Source organism: Cydia splendana, chromosome 27 (genome assembly GCF_910591565.1).
Source record: "Cydia splendana chromosome 27, ilCydSple1.2, whole genome shotgun sequence".
NCBI classification, from domain to species: Eukaryota; Metazoa; Arthropoda; class Insecta; order Lepidoptera; family Tortricidae; genus Cydia; species Cydia splendana.
Window position 1 is genome coordinate 7679456 of NC_085986.1, and position 22366 is coordinate 7701821.

The 22366-nt window shown below is 40.4% G+C and overlaps 2 protein-coding genes across 3 annotated transcripts in view; one reads left to right on the plus strand and one right to left on the minus strand.

Annotated features, from left to right (window-relative positions):
- The window catches only part of LOC134803718 (dynein axonemal intermediate chain 7-like), a 66737-nt gene that overhangs the window by 36421 nt on the left and 7950 nt on the right, over positions 1-22366 (plus strand). Inside the window, exons 16-17 of the mRNA XM_063776526.1 lie at positions 20301-20457; positions 21327-21469. Of these exons, the coding sequence (XP_063632596.1) occupies positions 20301-20457; positions 21327-21469 (300 nt within the window). The remainder of the gene's footprint in view (positions 1-20300; positions 20458-21326; positions 21470-22366) is intronic.
- Positions 1620-14488, minus strand: LOC134803715 (toll-like receptor 3). Of its 2 annotated transcripts, none has more exons than XM_063776522.1 (7): positions 14366-14488; positions 13889-14028; positions 12900-13071; positions 11171-12520; positions 10535-10668; positions 9273-9400; positions 1620-2694 (listed from the first exon to the last, which is right to left on the minus strand). In XM_063776522.1, the coding sequence occupies exons 1-7, from the start codon at positions 14454-14456 to the stop codon at positions 2478-2480; spliced, it is 2232 nt and encodes a 743-aa protein (XP_063632592.1). In that variant the 5' UTR covers positions 14457-14488; the 3' UTR covers positions 1620-2477. The 2 variants fall into 2 exon arrangements, with proteins under 2 accessions (XP_063632592.1, XP_063632591.1); XM_063776521.1 differs by having other exon boundaries at positions 1622-2694; positions 11171-12523.

Sequence of the window (22366 nt, forward strand, 5' to 3'; positions counted from 1 at the left end):
CTTTGAGGGATCTCTTCCAGTTAACCTTTGAGTAGATGAGAGGAGAAAGTGAAAAGAGGGTGACAAATGCAGCAAAATGTACAACAAGGTACCAGAAAGATAAGGGATATAAATACATACAAAATTTATAGGATAAACATACATATATTACACAAAAAGGAATGCGGAAAATACACTAAAAATTGGAAAGTAATTATACCAGTGGTGGGCAAAGTACGGCCCGCGGGCCATCTGCGGCCCGCGAATGGATTTTATCCGGCCCGCCGCCGGTCCTATGAAATAATTAGTATATGGGGTATATGGCATTGGCTCACGATTATCACAAATCAAAAAAAATATTGGCTACAATTCTAGCCCTCCACTTCAATTTCCTAAACTTTCTGGCCCCCCATGAAGAAAGTTTGCCCACCACTGAATTATACTATCCATAGTCATAGAGATTAAGATTAAGATTTATTATTCAAGTAGGCATTATTACAATGCGCTTATGAACATCAAATAAAGCTATACCGGCTCCAACCCTACACCTCTGCCTCGAGAGGATTTAAATCCCCCCTCAATTGGAGGAGGGTATCCCTATATGGGACCGGCAACAAACTCGGCATGACACCTCTTTTCAAAACATTACATCTTATAATTTATAATTTATACATGCATTACGAGTAAATAACAAAAAATACCAACTTGCTAGATGTCGACATTGTCGACTACGAAATTAATAGGCGTTTTGGTAACAAAAGTGATGTATGGGACTATTCATAAATTACGTCATTTCAAATTAGGGGGGGGGGGTCTGGACATCGGATGATGGTAGCTTAACGTACTTAGGAGGAAACGGGGTCATTTGAAGAATTATTTTTGGATGATTTTAAGGGGGGGGGGGGGTCAAAAATCCACAAAAATCGATGACGTCATTTATGGACAGCCGCTATGGAGTGAACACTCTATGCTTACTTATTTCTCTATGGTACATAGAACTTAATAAGTAAGTAGGTACCGTAGATGGGGTTACTTTGATTCGCGGGGTAACATTGATCATCCATTTTTGAGGAATAGGGAGTTGATTTTTGAACGCGAACTTAAACATTTGATGATGTGGTTAGCATGCTTAACAAAAATAGATAATGAAAGCGTTCAGAAACGTATTCCTTATAGTTTAAAAATAGTTGATCAATGATACACCACGAATCAAAGTAACCCCAGTTTACGGTATTCAATTTTATGCTAGGTACATAGTTTTGAATTTATTAATAATACGTTTTACCATTACCTCCCATACAACTTATTATATATCTTATAAAACAAAGTTCCTCGCCGCGTCTGTCTGTGTGTATGTATGTTCGCGATTAACTCAAAAACTACTGAACGGATTTTCATGCGGCTTTCACATATCAATAGAGTGATTCTTGAGGAAGGTTTAAGTGTATAATTTGTTATAGTTTTGACTTTTGTGTAACCCGTGCGAAGCCGGGGCGGGTCGCTAGTATGTATACGTAATAAAACAATCTTGTAAAACGTATTCACATACTTATTTAATAATTAAATAAAAATAAAACAGTACTTTCATAAATTATTAATAACTATTCAATATCTACTAAATATTAAAAGTTTTATCGCCACGAGTGACTATAGTGTAAATAACATTATTTGCGGTATTTGACACATTATGACTGACGTGTATAGAGATGTAACTAACGCAAATCGATTGTCACAGCAAGCGATTACGATTGGATGGCACGTAGACTGAGGTATCGAATTGTGACGTATAATTAATTTTTATTTGAGATTTAAATAAAGCTAGAATTATATGGTTTTCCCGCAAGCTACCGGTCGGCCGGTGTATTTAATACACCGACCGAGTAGGTCGCACCCATTGTCAAAATTGAAACTAACTGGGGATCTATTTGAAAGTTTATTTATGTTATTCCTGTGTCAAATTTGTTGTCTGTTAAGTGACGATAAATATATCCATATTTGCAGTTAATTATCCACATTTTCCTTATTTTTATTAAAAGAAAAATGAAAAATTCATATCGATTTACTTAGACGACTACCGATTCATAACGGTGGTGGCCGGCCAACCCTAAAATTAAAAAAAAAAGACGTAGAACGTAAACGTTCGCAGTGCAGTTGTTTTCCTTTGTGATTTCGATGTGCAAAACATTTTACGTAGTATTGCTGTTGTGAGTATACCGCAAATAATGTTATTTACACTTTAGTTTAAGATTTTTGTAGAAGTTTAGAAATTTTTAAAAGATTACCTACCTACCGAATAAGTAATAAATAGTCCCCTCCCACTCAACTCTTGTACCATGGATCCAATAATAATGAAAAAATCGTTAAACTCTATACTAATATTTAGCCCCCGTTTAGCCTATTCTGACAGAATAGTAACTACGGAACCCTACACTGAGCATGGCCCGACATGCTCTTGGCCAATTATTATTGTCATGCAAATGTATTTTGCGTGTTGAAAGTCATGCAAGTGAGTCGTTCTCATGATCCGGCCTCCTAGCAGTGACACTCTTCCCGAGCCTCTTCCAAAAGTCCTTCTTGGCGCCGTCACCGGCCTCGCCCGGGTAGACTATGTAGGTCTTCGTTAGCATCAGGTAGTGTAAGGTAGTGGGCCGCAAGCGGCGTGGAATCTCTTCTAGAAGAACTAGGATTAGGTCTTCTCGGCGGGTTTCTAGTAGCCTGCGGATTATGAAACAGTTTGGTTAGATATTGGTCGTTGGTTCATACCCGGTTATCCAGCTCCAGTTCTTCGGGACTTTTGTACGAAATGTTATTGGGCATTTCCCATTAGATAGAAGATTAAAAGTTCATCAATTTTGAAATATTGGTGGGTGTGGGATAATATGGTAAAATGAATTAGCAAAATGGTGTCAGATGTTCAGAAGACTTTTTAAATTAAACTACTAAAGAGTTAGAATGAAAACTTGTGTGTGAAACTTAAGTTTATTCCTTCTAATCGTCGAATTTAATGGTTGAATTATGACGTTGTATACCAAACTATAATCGCATACTTTCACTATGGCCTCCCGACTCAACTACTTCGACTTCATTACGAAACACTTGAGTGAACTATAATCATCTACATCAACGAGCTTCTTTTTTTTCAATAGATAATTTTGTTTAATTATTTATATAGGTTGTACTCGTATAGTAGTAAAAGTATTATTTTAGTTGATCCATAGAAAATGTATTGTATAAAATATTGATATTTTAATCAGGCTTTCTATTATATTACGATTGTATAAAATACTATTAATTTCTTTGCGTTGTTCCGTTTTGTCATGGCTAATAGGAGCCTGGGGTCCACTTGGCAACTATTTGGCAAAAAGTAAAGTTTAAATGACTAGTCTTAGGACCCGATTTTTTTTTTTTTTTTTTTATGGCTTTCCCCTCTTGTGTGTATTGGCAGGAGGGATTTTGCCAATGACGACGTTTTAAGACGTACTACGCACGATAAGAATGTTCGGTGAATAATTTTGATTTGGTGATAGGAATTGTGCTGGGAACCTAAAACAAAAACATTTATTGTTATGGACATCACAGACAACACATGACATATGTACAGTTTATTAGAAAAAGAGCGGGAAAGGCGATAGTTTTGACAGTTAGGCAGCATGCCAACATAAGGAGAAAAATAAGAGATGGACAATAGATATAAGATGACAAGTATTATAGAAAGAGTAGAGCAAGTAAAGCCGTTAAAGTTTTATATTATTTTCTTGTATGTGTTTAAGAATAATTCCAGTGATGGGAGGATCCATGAGAACCAGAAGCGTTTGAAAATTGATAGGCCGCGGAATATTTTTCGGTAAAACATCATATAAAGAGTGGTTAAGTCTGTTGCAAGAAAAGAAAATGTGTTCCGTCGTTCCTTCGTCAAGACCGCACTCGCATAAAGAGCTATCCCGCACCCAGGACCCGATTTGAACTTTGAACGATTAGATGTGTCAGTGTCAAATGTGACGTTACTTCAAACAAAAACGTCACTTTTGACACTGACACATCTAATCCATATCGTTTCTAGATCTATTGATAGACGTATCTTAAATTCGGAATTGAAGTCATGACAGCTGACGTTCGTGTTTCCACTCGCGAGCTTTAAATGTTTTAAAAATGTCTAAGTCATTATTAAGTTAAGTGTTTACTATCAGTGAATAAATTAGGTTGCACATATAAACTAGTAGTGTTTTCTCAGTGTTTATTAATCAAATTACAGTGAATAAGTGAAACAAAAAGTGGAACGGCTTTTAAGCTCACAATCTACCCACTACATTAAGAAGGTCTTAAATAATAATTGCAGCTATCTTTTAGTTATAGCCTTATCGGTGAGTTTGAGTGGGACGTTCCTGATTCTCGAAACTGGTTAACCGCGCGTGCAACTAGTTATTAATTCGGGAGATCTTATAAATTAAAAGGACTTCTTATAAGACCTACATTCCGCGCCATCTATTGTCAAATCTTTGAACCTGCTTATCCGGTCGTTAAACGTCGCAACATGGCTAAGTGTGGTGGCTGTGGAAAGTTCTATTCGCCGGCAGATGGCGCTACGTGTTCCAAATGTTCGGGGACATATGACAGAAACTGTGCAGGTTTACCTGCGGGAACTCGTGTGCCTGTTGGATGGATTTGCCCAGGATGTAAAATTAAGGCGCCTCGCCGCAATAACAACGATGACACCCCGGTCAAGATCAGTCAGTATGCCTCAGAGGAACCACCCTCCGTGCCTCCCGTCCAACAGGGCGCCCAGGGCGTCCTGCCCGCCCCACACGCGCCCACCGGCGACTCCCAACCCCAAGACCTTGCGGAAGAGCTGCGGCGTTTTCGCGCAGACTTTTCATCGATGCGTAATTAAATTACTGGAGTTCGACAGGAGCTGGCAGAGCTGCACAATTCATTTAATAATTTCAACGCGCGCATTGAGCTGATCGAGGATAGAGTGAAGCGGCTTGAGGACCGTGTGGAAGATGAGCAACACTCGAACCCAGGGCACGAGCTGGCTGCCACGGTGGCTGAACTGAAAATGGAGCTGGCTGACCGCGACCAGGACCTCCTCTCTAATGACCTGGAAATCACAGGTATCCCGGAACTACCCAATGAGAGCCCGTACCACCTGTTGAGCCTGGTTGCGCAGAAACTCGGCGTCAGCCTCGATGAGCGTGAGATAATCTTTGCGGAGCGAGTAGGTGTGCGCCGTCATCTTCAGGAGGGTACCAATGTTGCTGCAGCTGCCACAGGGTCCTTACCAGCGGGTGGAGCCGCGGCTGCCTCGGAGCCCGCGTCCGGTACTGCTAGCGTGATCGCGGCGCCTGCCACCGTTGTGGGGAATTCGCGCCCGCGGCCGCTGGTGGTGCGCCTGGCGCGCCGCGGTCCGCGTAGCGACCTACTGCGAGCCGCTCGCGTGCGCCGTGGAGCAGACACGGCCGACTTTGATTTACCTGGGCAGCCCAGCCGTTTCTACGTGAATGAGAGACTCACCAAGCTAAATCGGTCACTGTTCTATAACGTTCGTCAGGAGTGCAGAAGGCTCGACTGGCGTCAGCCGTGGACAAAAGACGGGCGAATATATGTTCGGCGTCATAACGACGCATCGCCTCGTCGCATTCGTTCCGTGGCTGACATCAGTCAGGTTTTTGGCACAGTTTAGGTTCGACGGTCCCCGGGTGTATGAGCCCAACATGTAGTACTTACCTTATATACGCACCAATACTGTTAGTCATAGTAAATAGTGATAGTAATACTGTTAGTAAATACGCACTAATGCTTATGATAAGAGCCACTAATTCTGTACATAAAACATATTATGTTACACGCTTGTACCTGTTGTTTAGTCAACATTCACCAAACATTAAACGCTGTAGTTTTTCTAACCTGTTTCCTTGTAATGTTGTGCTATCGTGCCTATTACCTGATGTTCATGATTTTAATTGTCGTACATGCTTGCTAGCTAATAAATTATATTGCTGTAACTCTTCAACGTTATATCGAATAATAAGAACAAACTATTAGTTGGTTTACTTAATCCCGGTTCTCTAGGTACTAGGCACGAAGAGTTTATCGCCGTAATGCAGGCACATAAGGTCGACATCATGGCGATAAATGAAACATGGTTGCGTGATTCTGTAGACGGCCGTGCTCCCACGGTGCCAGGCTATAAACTGAGACATACTCCCAGGCCGCCAGAGGTGCGGTCGCGCGGAGGGGGAATCGGTTTCTACATAAAACAGGGTATCAGTGCACGGATCTGCGCGCATCCCCTTACCCCGCCGGTTGAACAAATGTGGCTAAGCCTTAACGTTAGGGGTGTCAGGGTTGTAATTGGCACGGCATATCGACCTCCATGGCTAAACTTGGATTTATTTATTGACGCGTTGACAGGTTCCGTCAGCACTTTCGCGAAATATGACTACATCATATTATTGGGTGATTTTAATGTTAATATGTTGTATAGTAATAACGCGAATTCCATTAAACTGCTCAATTTCTTAAATTGTTTTAATCTATCACAACACGTCGATGTACCTACTCATTTCACAGAGCACAGCAGTACCCTGATAGATTTGGTATGTACCGACGCACCAGTATGTAATGTCAGCGTGAACCACATACCAGAACTTAGTTCGCATGCTTTTATTTCATGTAAACTCAATATTAAGATTGAAAAACCGTCGCCTAAATTTATAACTTTTAGACCTATAAAGGATATAGACACACAAAACTTTGAAAAAATACTATTCGACATTCCTTGGGATAATATTATAAGCCTCACAGATCCGACCAGAATGGTTGAAGTTTATAATGCATATATTATTTACTTATTTAATACTTTTGCCCCACTCAAATCGGTATGTATTAGATCACACAGTTGCCCGTGGATCACCTTTACAATAAAAGAAATGATGGCACTGCGGAATAAAGCCCACGACAGATACAAAGTCAGCAAATTAGAATCCCATAAAGAATACTATAAAGATCTCAAACATGTTGTTTCTCGTGCCTTATTTGATGAGAAGCGAGCGTATTTCAATCAACGCATTAACTCGAACATTGGTAATTCAAGGGCGCTGTGGAAAAATCTTAAGCGAGACGTTCTCACTGATAGGTGTACTGATAAGGAGCTTCCGTGCCATTTCAATGACCCTGACCTCTTAAATAAACATTTTCTCAACCTTCCTGGTAGTACAGATACAAACGTCAGCCACTTAACATTTTACGAGTTCAATCGTTTTTGCCAATCAACATTTCTTCTGGAGCCGGTTAGTGAGAGCCAGGTTATGAAAGTTATAAAAAGTTTAACATCCAACGCACAGGGTATCGATGGTATTACATTGGAAATGGTCATGCTTACCTTACCGCGAACATTGGGTGCTATAACAGCTATTATTAACAGGTCGATTACGACACACACATTTCCTGATGGATGGAAAACTGCCCTTGTACGCCCTCTACCTAAAGTCACCAATCCGGCGACTATGAAAGATTTGCGACCAATAAGTATTCTGCCATGTCTGTCCAAAATTCTCGAAAGGGTGGTATGCGAACAAATGTCAGAATACTTAGAGGTAAATAACATCTTACCGGCTGCACAGTCAGGCTTCCGCAAACACCGTAGTACCACTACTGCCTTGCTAGACGTGACGGATAACATTTTAGCTTCTCAAGATATGGGCCAAGGTACGGTATTAGCGCTCTTAGATTTCTCGAGAGCCTTTGAAACCATTAACATTTCATTACTGCTTTCTAAGCTCACGTACTACGGTTTTGATATTGGTACTGTAAAATGGTTTGCGAGCTATCTAACCAATAGAAAACAGCTAGTTGAAATACCTGGAGCTAATGGTAAGAGCAGATTGTCCGATATACGCACAGTCTCTAGAGGAGTGCCTCAGGGCTCCATTTTGGGCCCATTATTATTTATCTTATATTGCAGTGATTTAACTAGTGTAATTATGCACTCCAAATTCCATATATATGCCGACGATCTCCAAATTTATATTCATTGCAACAGCAAAAACTGCGTGAGTCAAATTAATAAGCTCAATGAGGATTTGGAGCGCGTATTTAATTGGTCACACTCAAACTCACTTCATTTAAATCCGACAAAATCAAAATACATTATTCTAGGGTCTAAAAATCAAATTGATAACATATCTAAATCTTACTTCTTAGTACATATAAACAACGAACCCTTGGAACGTGTCCAGGAGGCGCGTAATCTGGGAATCGTCATGGATGGGGAACTCCGCTTTGAAACGCATGTGCAGAACACAGTACGCAACTGCTTCTACCGGCTGAAAGTCTTGTACAAAATACGCGAATTCTTACATGTTGAGCTTAGAGTTAAACTGTGTGAGGCGCTGGTGCTCTCAACACTGAACTATGGCGATATAGTGTACGGGCCGCGCTTATTGTCGCGCACGCAGCGGCTGATTCAGCGAGTACAAAATGCCTGTGCGCGTTTCTGTTATAATATTCCGCCGCGAGCTCATGTGACGCCATATTTAAATCAAAATCGTGTGTTAAGAATGTCTACTCGTCAAAGACTCCATTTAGCAATCTTGCTCTTCGGTGTTATCAACAAACAGATGCCATCCTACCTCTACAACAAGCTTTTATGGTCACGTAACTCCAGGTCCAACGAGGTTAGGTCTGCAAGGTTTCTTCAGCTTGTCTGTCCTCCTCACCAGACAGCTGCGTTTCGTGGTAGTTTTAGGTGTGCTGCCGCGAAGTGTTGGAATTTAATTCCGCCGCCTATCCGTGCACTGAAATCGCCTTACACTTTTAAATCTAAATATCGAGCATACTTGTTAAACGAACAAATCACTTAATTTTCTCTTTTCTGTTTGCCTGCTTGCTTATGATACGTTACCCAATAATCTCACAGTCCGCAACGTTAAGCTTGCTAAAAAATGATAAACTACCGTCTAATTTAAGTTATTTTTTTGTTGTAGTTTCCCTCTTTTATTGTATGATTGTATTTTGTAATCTGTGTTGAAGTGCGTGTTGTCACTCATCTAGTTTTAGTTTAGATGTAGATTAGTTTTAAGTCAGGTACCCACTGAAAATCAGCGTCATGGCTTGCCGTGGCATTATGCTGAGTGGGGATCCTGTTTAGCATCTAAGTAGTTTATGTAACTTGTTCTGTATGTTATTCTATACCCAGATGTTAAATAAATGTATTTCTTCTTCTTCTTCTTCTTCTTCTTAAAGTTCGAATCGGGCAGTTCGACTTGGAATATTCGAGTAGCAGCACTGCTTACCTGTGCTGTGCCAGATGCATTTCAAATTGACACCACTGGCTGAGCAGGAACTCCTTGGAAATGATGAGCATTATACTTCGCGAACGGTCCATACAGGAAACTATGTTCTCCAGTATTGAGAGGCCCACCTGCAAGAATACTCATTATTAATATACTTATACAATGTGATCACGAGGAACTAGAAAGATTTTAAGATATATTTTTTTTTTGGTTGGAAAGGCCGTCATAGGGCAACAACTTTCGTATTTGAATACATACTCTTAGACACTTCCTTTCTGACTGTGTCTAAGATGCGAAATGATGAGATTAAATGTGAAAGTTTTTGCGCTTCTGTACAGAAGTCAGTAGTGCGCTTCGCCATCGAATCGCTTTGTGTCTCTCTATCACTCTTCCATATTAGTGTGACAGTGACAATTGCGTTTCGTTCGTTACGTAGCGTTAGCGATTGGCATGTTGTTGGCCTGGAAGTCTCTCACATGAAGATACACGCTGCGCTGACTCCGCAATTGGTCTCCAAGTGTGGAAGCAACTGGTCCAAGATCCAGACGCGATCATCATTGCAGTAGGACATAAACATGAAGATGAAAACTTAATAGGAGATATACAATACAGTCTGAAGTTACCTGAAAGTCTTTCTCGTAGACAGGCACTAACCCGACATAATCCAGCTGTCATTATTGCATTACTACACAATAATGACAGACTGAAGTAAAGATCAGGACTCCGCAGATCTTCAAGTGTAGCAGCTAGTCTAGATTTCAAAAGGGTTTATTTCTCTATGAAAACCATACAAAGATAAGCCCTTTTGAAAAGATACTCCTCAGTGGCAAAAGAACACAAAGAGGAAGATTTCGTAGATCTGAAGTTACCTGGAAATCTCTCTCATGCAGACACACACTGACTCCGCAGTTGGTCTCCAAGAGTGGAAGTAGCTGATCAAGGACCCATCCGCGATCATCATTGCAGTAGGACACAAACATGAAGATGAAGACTTAATTTTACCTGAAAGTTACCTGAAAGTCCTTCTCGTAGACAGGCACTAACCCGACATAATCCAGCTGTCATTGTTGCATTAGTACACAATAATGACAGGCTGAAGTAAAGATACTGATTCCGCAGATTTTCAAGTGTAGCAGTCTAGGATCCAGCAGGTGTCTTTTCAAAAGGGTTTATTTCTCTATGAAAATTATACAAATGATTGAAAAGATACTCCTCAGTTGCAGAACACAAAGAGGAAGATGTTGTAGAAGATCCGAAGTTACCTGAAAATCTCTCTCATGTAGACACACGCTGACTCCGCAGTCGGTCTCCAAGTGTGGAAGTAGATGGTCAAGGATCCATCCGCGATCGTCGTTGCAATACGACACAAACACATCGTAGTTGAAGATACGGGAGTCTGGAATTACACGGGAAAGAATTGAGAGCAGAGACTATAATACAGACATATTATGAAAGTGGTGGTGAAATAACTTGGTCAAACATTGTAAACTATGGTTATGTGTGATAGCTTGATAGCATAGCTTGCACACTACAGAAATTGTATTAACAACAAAAAACCTTTCCTAAAACAATTCTGTCCAATCATATATTTGAAAAAATCATGTCGACTTGAGACAGAATCTTCTTTATTTGGATTGGTTATAACGCTTAAAGGTCTACGTTGATGATTACTTTGATAAACATGTATGTGATATAATAACAGAAACCACCTAAATAGTATATTTTAATAGTCAGTTACAGGTATTTCGCTGTTATGAGTTTATAACATTATTAATAACTGGAAAGATAAGCTAAAAAATGGAAAAGAAAAAATCTATCAATCATGCCATAAACGCCATAATGCCATATGCATAATGCCATAGACGTAAAAGAAAGGAATTTAAAAAATGTAAACTCACCATCTATAACCGAATCCTTATTAATCATACTCAAGAGGGCAGAATTCCTGACCGTGATGCAGAAATACCTAAAGTTCTTCCTGAACATAAACACGAAGACCAACACAGGGAACAAGATGGCCGGAATAATAATCAGAGCCAGGAGTTTATTCCAACTTTTCTCAATGGCCACGTCGAAGTCCACTCTGGGCGACACATCACAGCCCGACGGGTATGAAAATGACATGTACACCCCTCCAACCAGCTGCATGCATTGATAGAGTGAAGGATTGTAATCAACTAGCAGATATCTTGCAGTGATATTATCATGGTATATCTTACCATCACAATCATTATCTACTTCGCAAGCTTTACTGACGTTTGTTCTTTTATTAATAATATCGTTGTAAGATGTGAACCCTGTGTGGTAACTGCTAAACTTTGTCATATTACCTCTTTCCTTGTATTGTGTATTTATCCTTTGCTTTGTTGCTTTTCGTTCAGCATTTAAACCAATTTCAAACAATTCTCTTGTATGGCAATTGCAAATGACAAAGTTCTCGGCGAATCCGAGATATTCTAAATTCTTGAAATCTTTAATCATGATTTCATTTATCATGTTTATGTTATTTTTTCGCAATGATAGATATTTCAAGCGTGGCATGTAACTGAACTTAAGATCTATGAATGTGGTTAATCTATTATTATCCAAATCCAATATCTGTACATTCTCCATTGTTCTAGCTACTTCAGGTGTAAAAACACTGATCTCATTATTCTGTACATTTAAAATCTCCAAACGTTTAAATTTTTCAAAGTGATTAAGGTGGACTAGACCAATTTTAACGGCGTATAAGACTTCCAGGGTATTTTCTAGGCCACTTAAAACGCCGTATTGGCTCAAAATCCCGTTGTTTCCAGAAACATCTAAGAATCTAAGCGTTGTATTTGCAAAGATACCAGCGCGTAACCTGGTCAGCCCGGTCTCACAGAGCGAGAGTCTTTGGAAGGACTTTCCAAAACTGTTAAACATCATCAAATTACTTTGCGAGAGACGAGTGAAAGAAAGATCCAATGAAACCAGATTTTGCAAATCGTCCATGACATCCAAAGATTCAAGCATCAAGCTCTTATGGTTTCCGTATTCATCGTAATAATAGTTTCTGCTCATATCTAGGTGGATTAAATTGTCAAGGCCCGAGAACGCTTTGGCGTTGACGTTGAGTATACTGTTTTCTGATAGATACAAGGCTTCCAAGTTTTCCATGCCCTCGAAAGTGCCGGTGCTTAGGGTGGTTATGGCGCAGGCTCTCAAGTCCAATTCACGGAGGTTTTTGAAGCGGGTGCCTTTGAGACCCCCGGGCCACATTGCTGCTGAAAAGATATAGACGTCTGTCAAGGGTTTTATGGAGAATAAGAGGGGATTTTTAATTGCAATGAGTTTTATGCGAAATATAATTCAAGTCGTATCACAACAAAAGAAAAATAATTCGAAGAAATATCATGCATGTTTGGCATGTTTAAATGTGGAACTTCCCAGTTGAAGAACTGAGCTGGGCTGGACACTGATGGGCCTATCCTGGGCTCCACAAATAGTCTTACCTATAGTATCGAATCCTAACCGTAGAACCCTGGCGTCAGTGGCATTGATGAAGCTGTCATACTGGTCGCTGGTGGACCGATGATTTTAGCACTAACCCGGTTGCATTGCTCTCTAAAGTCAGTGGGCATATTCTGGGCGCCATCTTACCTCTAGTGTCATATCCCATCCCTTGCACCAGAACCCTGGCGTCAGTGGCGTTGATGAAGCTGTCATACTTGTCGCTGGTGGATTGGAGATCGTCGAACTTGTTACCATACAGGGTCAGGTACTCAATCGTGTCGGCCAGACGGTTGTGGTTGGCGTCTTCTAACGAAAATACCTGTAACAATACAACAAGGAATATTATTTGTTTCAAGATCTTTTCGAATTTCGATACCTTAATACAAGGAAACTCGAAAATATATTCGTCCAATAAATAAAATGTAGAAAAAAGTAGTTCTGCAAGAACTAATACTTTGTATCAAATATCAAATAAAAAAGCACAGTTTTGATCCAAAAGTACATACCTATATCTTGACACAACTAATACAATTCTAATCACAAAACTTTCAATCGTGAATTTTGTGAATTTAATAATTATTGAACCGTTAGTGAGATCTTAGTTCAAGAGTTCAAGGTATATCCTGGTTCGTATAAAAAGAAATGTGCGTGTTTGCGTCTCGTCTGCCTACGTAGGACTCCGCGCACCGATCGCCCACGTAGGACGCTTCTATAGGTATCAAAGGTGTGTTTCTACATTAGGATGCCGCGTTCATTTAAATCCATACTAATTAATATTATAATTTAATATTATAAAGGCGAAAGTGTGTCTGTCTGTTTGTCTGTCTGTCTATCTGTTACCTCTTCACGCTTAAGCCGCTGAACCGATTTAGTTGAAATTTGGTATAGAGATAGTATGAGGCCCGGGGAAGGACATAGGATAGTTTTTATGTCGGAAATCATCCCTAAAGATAATGCAAAGGGGGGTGGAATTGAAAGAGTGAATAAATTGCCTAATAATTGAAGTAAGCAATGCGCGAATTGAATGATTGCTGTTAGCATTATCCAGACACTATACCTACTTTAGCTGCTGTCACAAATTCCACGCAGACGAAGTCGCGGGCAAAAGCTAATCGACTATAATTTTTGCGCCTTACCTCCGGTACCTCTGTGAGTCCACAGCGCGCCATACTGAGGACTTTGATATCTCTAGGCGTCCTAGCTTGCTGCCCAAGCTCAAACCGTAGCGTCGCCACAGGATGTGATGACTCGGAGACGTCGACAGATGAGGTTTGAGCTGGAACAGACAGAATAACATATATATTCGATCCTGACATACCTCTTTCGCTTCCTTCACTTTCATAACATTCCTCATACACGCTCGCTGGTTTAGCGTGCTCTTGACCCTAAACCGGCTTTTCTTTTCTTGGTGTTTTTTTCTTTAAAAAAGAAGTGTACCTAAAGATTCCATTACGCTGCAAGATACAGAAGAATGGTTACCTTCTGGCATCAGCCGGACATTGTGGTCGACCCAGGACCACACAGGTACCCGTCAGACACAGTTGTGGTGGCTACTGCCCCCATACCATCGCCAAACAGTTCCATTACACTGCAAGGCACAGAAGAATGGTTACCTTCTGGTTTCAGCCGGCCATTGTGGTCGACCCATGATTGCAGCTCGTCCATGGTCCCCGTCAGACATAGCTGCTGCTGCCCCCATACCATCACCAAACAGTTCCATTACACTGCAAGGCACAGAAGAATGGTTACCTTCTGGTTTCAGCCGGCCATTGTGGTCGACCCATGATTGTAGCTCGTCCATGGTGCCCGTCAGACATAGCTGCTGCTGCCCCCATACCATCACCAAACAGTTGCATATTACACTGAAAGATACAGAACAACATTCAATTATATATTTTTTTTCATCATACCTACTTGCTCGTAAACGTTCTTATTACAATTACGCGACGCGGTCTGTAGAGTTAGACCAAGAAAGTCTGCAGCGATTTTGATAGCCCACGCAGTGCAAGTGTTATTTATACGTCATAATTTTATAGAAGTTTGACGTTTGAAATGACACTTGCACTGGGTGGCTATCAAAAGCGCTGCAGACTTTTCTCGGTTTGACTCTAAATCCTAAATTTAGGGCTGCAGTTTTATTTTGGTCCCTCACGTGTGTGATGAAAAATATTGTACCTAACAGGGATTACGAACTTGTGTTAATTAAGCCCTTGCCTTTGGCTTCGGCTTACTGTTGCCACTCATTGGTAAATTCTTGTTTACCGCTCTTAATACACATGACTATATTGGCCGTGCCTGGATCCGTCTGTCCGTCTGTCTGTCTATCTGTCACCAGGTGGTATCTCAGAAACAGCTAGACAGTTGAAATTTTCACAGATGACGTATTTCTGCTATAACAACATACTTATACTAAAAAGTACGGAACCCTCGGTGGGGCGAGTCCAACTCATACTAGTCCGGTTTTTTTAAGTGTAAGCGAGCTCGTTTAGTAAAACGAGGCTGGTGATCCCGGTACCGATTGATATGTTTATTGTGTTTTAATAAAAAATGCAAGAATATTAAAAAATAAATAAAATACCTATTGACCTAAAAAATAAAAAGCGCGTATTCGTAATCCTTTTATGAGTGTTGTTATGCGATCTGTTATCGTTTGTTTCGAAGAAACGAGTAGATACGAGTATGCAGACATAATATATCTTCTTCAAAAACTATCTATTGTATATAATGTATATAGGTACCTACCTACGTATTTGTAGATTATGACTTTTAGTATTTTTAGGGTTCCGTACCCAAAGGGTAAAAAGTTAAAAACGGGACCATATTAGTAAGACCCCACTGTCCGTCTGTCTGTCACCAGGCTGTATCTTATGAACCGTGATAGCTGGACAGTTGAAATTTTCACAGATGATGTATTTCTGTTGCCGCTATAACAACAAGTACTAAAAACAGAATAATATATATGTTTAAGTGGGGCTCCCATATAACAAACGTGATTTTATTGCCGTTTTTTTGCGTAATGGTACGGAAACCAACGTGCGCTAGTCCGACTCGCACTTGGCTGGTTTTCGTATATCAGTTTTAATCATACGTTGAAAATTATACTTGACGCGGCGAATAATGATCCCTCTATGACAGTTCATTTTTATACGGAGTAACTGTAAATGTCAAATGTTCCTAGACTTTATTTATATTAACTAGCGACCCGCACCAGCTTCGCACGGGTTAACAAATTATACACATAACCTTCCTCAAGAACCACTCTATTGATAGGTGAAAACCGCATGAAATTCCGTTCAGTAGTTTTTGAGTTTATCGCGAACAAACACACAAACAGACAGCGGCGGGGGACTTTGTTTTATAAGGTGTAATGACACATTTTTTTATTTAGAAATGTAACAATTAAAATACGGAAAAACACGTAGAGAGACTCTCGCTGGGTGGTTGGATCAAGGGTCAGATGCAAAAGGCGGTAATTTGCTTTGCTTATCACACTTTTGATTCAAATGAAACAATGCTCCTAAAGTATGTCATCTATTTTTCTTAAATAGAGACATAACTGTACAATTCGCGTTCTAAAGTTCACTAATGTCATGCAAAATAAATGTATTTGTGTAGTTTAAAGTTCTCATATAAGTGAATTGACAAATTCTTAGTAAGAATAAAGAAATACAAGAAACTTAGAGGTTAAAACCAAACAGAGTAACCATTAACAGGCGTTCCCCTCTGTCGAAAAGAGGCGGCCAATGGTCATACACAATGTATTGACTGACGTTTATCTGCCATGGCTATTTTTACGTTACGTATACATGTGACGTGCCCCTCCCCGCGCAAAAATCGGCAGACTGTTTTGTACAGAAAATTACAGACAAGGCGTCTCCGTCTGGTTATATCCTCCAAGACAAGAAATGTTATCTTTTTGTTAAGCTATTAGATAATGTTACATACTTTTGACGCGTATTGATCCATTACTTTTGATGCCGACTGAACAGATGCAGTGCATAATTATTTTCCATCGTATTTTCACGGAAACGTACGAACGTGTCTTGCTATTTCAGTAAGTCTCGGTACAAAAAGTACTGACGTTGACGTTAGTACTTTTTGTACGTTAGTAGCATAACAAATGTGAACGTTTCCGAGAAAATACCACAGTACAAGAACAGTAGTGAATCTTCATAGAAATGTGCCGCTGCCGGCTTGAATGTGTGCGTGCGCGCCGGGCGCCGTGTACGCACGCGCTGCCACGCACACATTAGCATAATATACGGGGGAATACGGTGGCGGCAGTGTGGGCCGTACCGCGACTGTGATCGCGTGCATTCGAGTACGCTGCCCGCCCGCTCGCATTTGTCTGCTCTGACGGTCTTAATTTTTTTGACCATGACTTCGAACAGAGACAATAGTATTTTTTCTACTCGTCAACTGTAATTCTTGAATTAAGATTTCTTATACCATACTGCAATTGGGTATTTTTAATGTATGGGCTCCCAACTCAACTATAATATTCATTTCGATACAGTTTACTCAACTATAATTAAATTGGCCAATTACAGCTCGCCGCGAGCAAGAGGACGAAACAAAACCATAGCTCAAATTAATTATTTATTTTAGGTTGTATAGTAGAAACAATTGGTTCATAAGTCAGAAACGCGCATGTGACACCCTTAATATAGCAACATCCATAGACTACGAAAACCACTTAGTGTTGCTTGTTAGTCCCCATAGGCTACGGTGGCCAATATCGAGAAAACAACTGTCTAAAAATTGAATTTAGCGCGGAGCAAGTACCAGTACGGTTACCATCAGTTTGTCACTGACGTAAACGCCGTCGAGAACGTAATTTACTTTCTATACATCCCGTTTGCACTAATATGCGAGTGCGAGCGAGATGTATAGAAAGTAAATTACGTTCTCGACGGCGTTTATGTCAGTGACAAACTGATGGTAACCGTACAGGGCCTCATGAGTTACGAGAAGGTGTCGTTGACCAACGCGCCGGGGCGCGTACCAGTATGAAAGTATCGCGGCTGCTCGCGCTTTTAGCTGTAGGTATACTTTTGGTTTGGGTTGTTTGTATGATTCTACTAGTTTAAAGTATTATATTTGTTGACTCGTAGAAAAGTATTGTATACAATAGTGATATAATGAAGCGTATCGATCTCGTACCTGACTTAGGCAACATTATAATAAATAGAAACGTAGTACGTGCTACTCATAATACGCAAATAATATTTAACTAAAAATCCGTCTACTCAATAACTGTATTAGATTTATATTTGGACTTCGTAAATACGATCATGTCTCCTTTTACCGCCGGCAGCTCCACTGGCTCTCCATCCGTCGTCGTAGGTCCTTTCGGATCCTTTGTATCCTATTTTCGATCCTGTTTGAGCCTTCTGCTCCTGGATATCTCAAAAGTAAATTCGTCTTCGATACTCCTCGTCCAGGATGTGAGCTGCGTACCTCCCGCGTTCTCAAACTGACCATACCTTCTCACCGTACTGGTTTTATGACTAATTCTTTCGCCGTCCAGGCTAGTCGTCTTTGGAATTCACTCCCTCTAAATATTAGACAAGCTCCAAGTAAGTTTTCTTTTAAGCGGTTGTTGCGTAAGCATTTGCTAAAACAAGAGTTCGAATAATATCCATCATTATTATATTTATAGTATGTATTGTATAAATATGTAGTAGTTTATATATATTTTATTTATTTATGTAGTTTATATGTATAGTTTGCTTTTTTATATTCACTGAATAGGTATATTTCTCTCTCTGCACCAATTGTAGATGTCTGTTTGGCCCTATGGTTGACTGGTAGAGAATGCCATTTGGCATTAAGTCCGCCATTTGTACATTTTTGTATATACTTTGTGCAATAAAGTTTAAATAAAAATAAATAAATAAAAATAAAAGTGACAACCCTAAGCGCCAACGCAAGAGTAGGCAAATAACTTGCCGAGCGGCCTTAGATTCACTACTGTTCTTAGTGTACTGTGAAAATACGGTGAAAAACAACTACGCACTAAATCTGTAAAGGGGCCCACTGATTAACAGTCCGCCGGACGGTATCGGCCTGTCAGTTGTTCGGAACTGTCAAAATTTTGTTCTAACTGACAGGCCGATACCGTCCGGCGGACTGTTAATGAGTGGGCCCGTTAACTCTACCATGAGTTCCGTAAATGACAGTCGATAGTGAGAAAGTTAAGGAAAATGTATGGAGTAATTGGATTGGAGTAACAGTGCCTCTACCGGTCACCTAAAGAACTAAAAATTTCAACTGGTACCATGAGTTATAAACTATTTTACGTGAGTTTTCCATACGTGCCTAACTTCACACCTAAAACGCTCGCTTTCTAACTATTAAAAAAAAAACTGTACCTATACGTTTCGTGGCCAAGACAAACACAGTTGAGTATTATGATATGTGAAAAACTTACAAGGCACAAATGTACATGTTTCGTCATGGCATTTTCACAGCGTACACTCCACATCACAACATTATCGAAACTACGATTTTGGCGATAGTGATTGGTTAGATTATATCGAACTATTATCGTTATCTTATCAATGTCAAAGACAAGCCAGTGAGTGGGATGGCAAGAGATATGTATAGATAGTATTTATCAATAGGAATTGCTTATTTATTTTAATCGTATCGATATTAATTATCTTAAAATACCACGTTGAGACGTAAATGTCAAGGGAAAATTTAAACTTTTGATAAGAGCCGACATCACACTGTATACCGTTTTGTGATCTTCATCAGCAGTTTCACTTCAAACTTTAAAGCCTATAAAAATAAATGATTAATAATAAATATTAGGGGACATCTTACACAGATCAACAATATTTTTCATTTCTCATGCTCTGAAAGAGGGTCATGCTTGTTCTAAAAGGTGTGCAGAAAATGATACGTTTCTGCACTAGAGCATTTTAGGTTCCAAGTACGATTTTTTTTACGATAAGCAATTGAAATTTGGGTATAAATGGATTTGTTATACAATTTCCATTCTGATTAGTTGACTCCCCATTCCATAAATAACGATACTTTTGCCTAAACTGTTAATTGAAAGTACCCTCATAAAATTAAAAAAAAAAATCTAAAAATTTATTCTTAGTCATGTTTAAAAAAAACACATGCATTTTGCTTTCCTCGTATTCGAAATGAAATGTAGAGTGATTAACTCGGGTGAAAGGCATCATTTCAGCCTCGGACTATTGGCACGGGGTAGGAATTCGGGTAGGAATAGTAGTACTAGGTACAGAAGACTCACTCTCTAACAAAACGCGTCTGTTACGATCAGCACAGATATGGCCGCTAGGTGGCAACAGCGCCACGCGCGGCTTATGGCAAACCCCAAAATTGGGGCCGAACGGATGTACTTTTAGCTACCTGTAGCAAAGCGACGAAATCGCGGCGCTGAGCCACGCCTGCTATTGGCTACCTCGGCAGAAATGAGTGTTTTTCATCCCTTGGTTAACAATCTACTATTGTGTATGTGTAAATGCTGTAACGTTAAAATAAATGTATTTTCTTTCTTTCAAATATCAGTGCTTCTACCAAAACGCCTCCAAGCCACGCCGTACCAAGTGCAGTACAGGGCTCCAGGGCCCCCGCCGCCGGGGGTCACTCGGACCCCTGAGGAGATCGAAGAGGAGATGAAGAAAGTGGAAGCGGAATATGAGAAGTTGGCCCTTGTGTTCATACAGTGAGTATGGTAAAAAGTTATTATTAGGGTCCCCGCCGCCGGGGGTCACTCGGACCCCTAAGGAGATCGAAGCGGAGATGAAGAAAGTGGAAGCGGAGTATGAGAAATTGGCCCTTGTGTTCATACAGTAAGTAATATTTAGCATTAAAGACACCTCGATTTATAAAATAAAGGAATAATACTGTCTCGGGCGTGATTCGAACCCGGGATACGTGTCCGATGTTCTATCAACTGAGCTACCGAGACTTACCCGTTGCCAATGAATATTTTCACCATATCTTTTTTATCGTTGATTAAGAGTGTAAGCCTGCTAAATCCATTTTTAAAATAGATAATTTTGTACCTTTATTCATAATATATACAACTAGCGATCCACCCCGGCTTCACACGAGCGAACCTTAACAAATTAAACACCTAAACCTTCCTCAAGAATCACTCTATTGAGAGGTCAAACCGCATGAAATGAAATGTTCTTATGCCATAATATCTATATTTTTCCCCAAGCGCTGGTGGCCTTGCGGTAAGAGCTTGTGACTTTTAATCCGGAGGTCGCGAGTTCAAACCCCGGGTCGTACCATTGAGCTTTTCGGAACTTATGTACGAAATATCATTTGATATTTACCAGTTGCTTTTCGGTGCAGGAAAACTACGTGAGGAGACCGGACTAATCCCAATAAAGCCTAGTTCTGGGTTGAAAGCTCAGATCGCAGTCGCTTTTGTAAAAACTATTGCCTACGTCAAATCATGGGATTAGTTGTCAAGCGGACCCCAGGCTCCCATGAGCCGTGGCAAAATGCCGAGATAACTCGAGGAAGAAGAAGAAGAAGATCTATATTTTTTCCCCAATCTCATTGAATGGTTGTGCTTAGATTACCTCAGGACATCATGTGGACGGAGCCGCCCGTCATCTGCCAATGGCAGGAGGCCAGGAAGCTCTGGACTACCAACTACATTAACGATTACAAGTTCAACGAGGATAAACTCACGGTTCAGTTCAGGACTGGAGTGTTATGTAAGTTATCACCGATAATTGACAAATACTTACTCCTCTGGCGCAGCGATCCAAAGTGTGTTGGCCTCCAACACGACTGCTCGCCACTGATCCCGATCCTGTGCCGTTTCTCGCCAGTTTTCAACTCGGAGCTCGCGTAGATTAGAGTCCACCACATCCGCCCATCGATACCTAGGTCGACCGACCGGGTGGCGTCCTATCGGTTTTCCCTCAAACGTTCTTTTCACCACCGGATCGCCTCCCATTCGCTCAAGATGGCCGAGCTACCAAAGCCTTTGCGCCTTTGTCACACCAATGATGTTTAGTTCAGCAACTAGTCAATTAGCAATTGTCAGATGGTCCCAGGATATTATGTGGACGGAGCCTCCCGTCATCTGTCAATGGCAGGAGACCAGGAAGCTCTGGACTACCAACTATATCAACGACTACAAGTTCAACGCGGATAAACTCACGGTTCAGTTCAGGACTGGAGTGTTATGTAAGTTAGTTTAAAACCTGCATAATCTTCAGAGAAATATACAGAACCAGATGATGATTGATAAAAAATATCCTATGTCCTTCCTCGGGCCTTAAACGGTTTCCATACCAAGGAAAGGATGCGGAATGCAGGTTCAGCCAGGAGTCAGAGAAGACTGCATTGCACATTATCTGTTCCTGTGGACCACTAATGTCAAAAAAAAGTACCTACTTAGGGCGGGCGGCACGTATTTCAACCTTATGAGGTACAAAACATTACGGCCCAAAGAATCTGGAATTTCCTGGATTCAACGGGCATTATACTCCAAAACGTAATTAAAGACCAAAAAAAGTAAGAAAATGTTGCCACTGCAATAATTTGTTTGTAAAATATTAAATTCCTTTTGTTAAATAATCACGCTAAGATAATTTATTTATTAG

Excerpts from the sequence above, each read along its gene's own strand:
- LOC134803715 (XM_063776521.1), bottom strand. The coding sequence starts at position 14,456 with ATGGTATGGGGGCAGCAGCAGCTATGTCTGACGGGGACCATGGACGAG. Across the intron at positions 9,401-10,534 it reads TACATGAGAGAGATTTTCAG|GTGGGCCTCTCAATACTGGA; the intron begins GTAACTTCGGAT and ends GTATTCTTGCAG. Across the intron at positions 2,695-9,272 it reads ATGCATCTGGCACAGCACAG|GCTACTAGAAACCCGCCGAG; the intron begins GTAAGCAGTGCT and ends CATAATCCGCAG.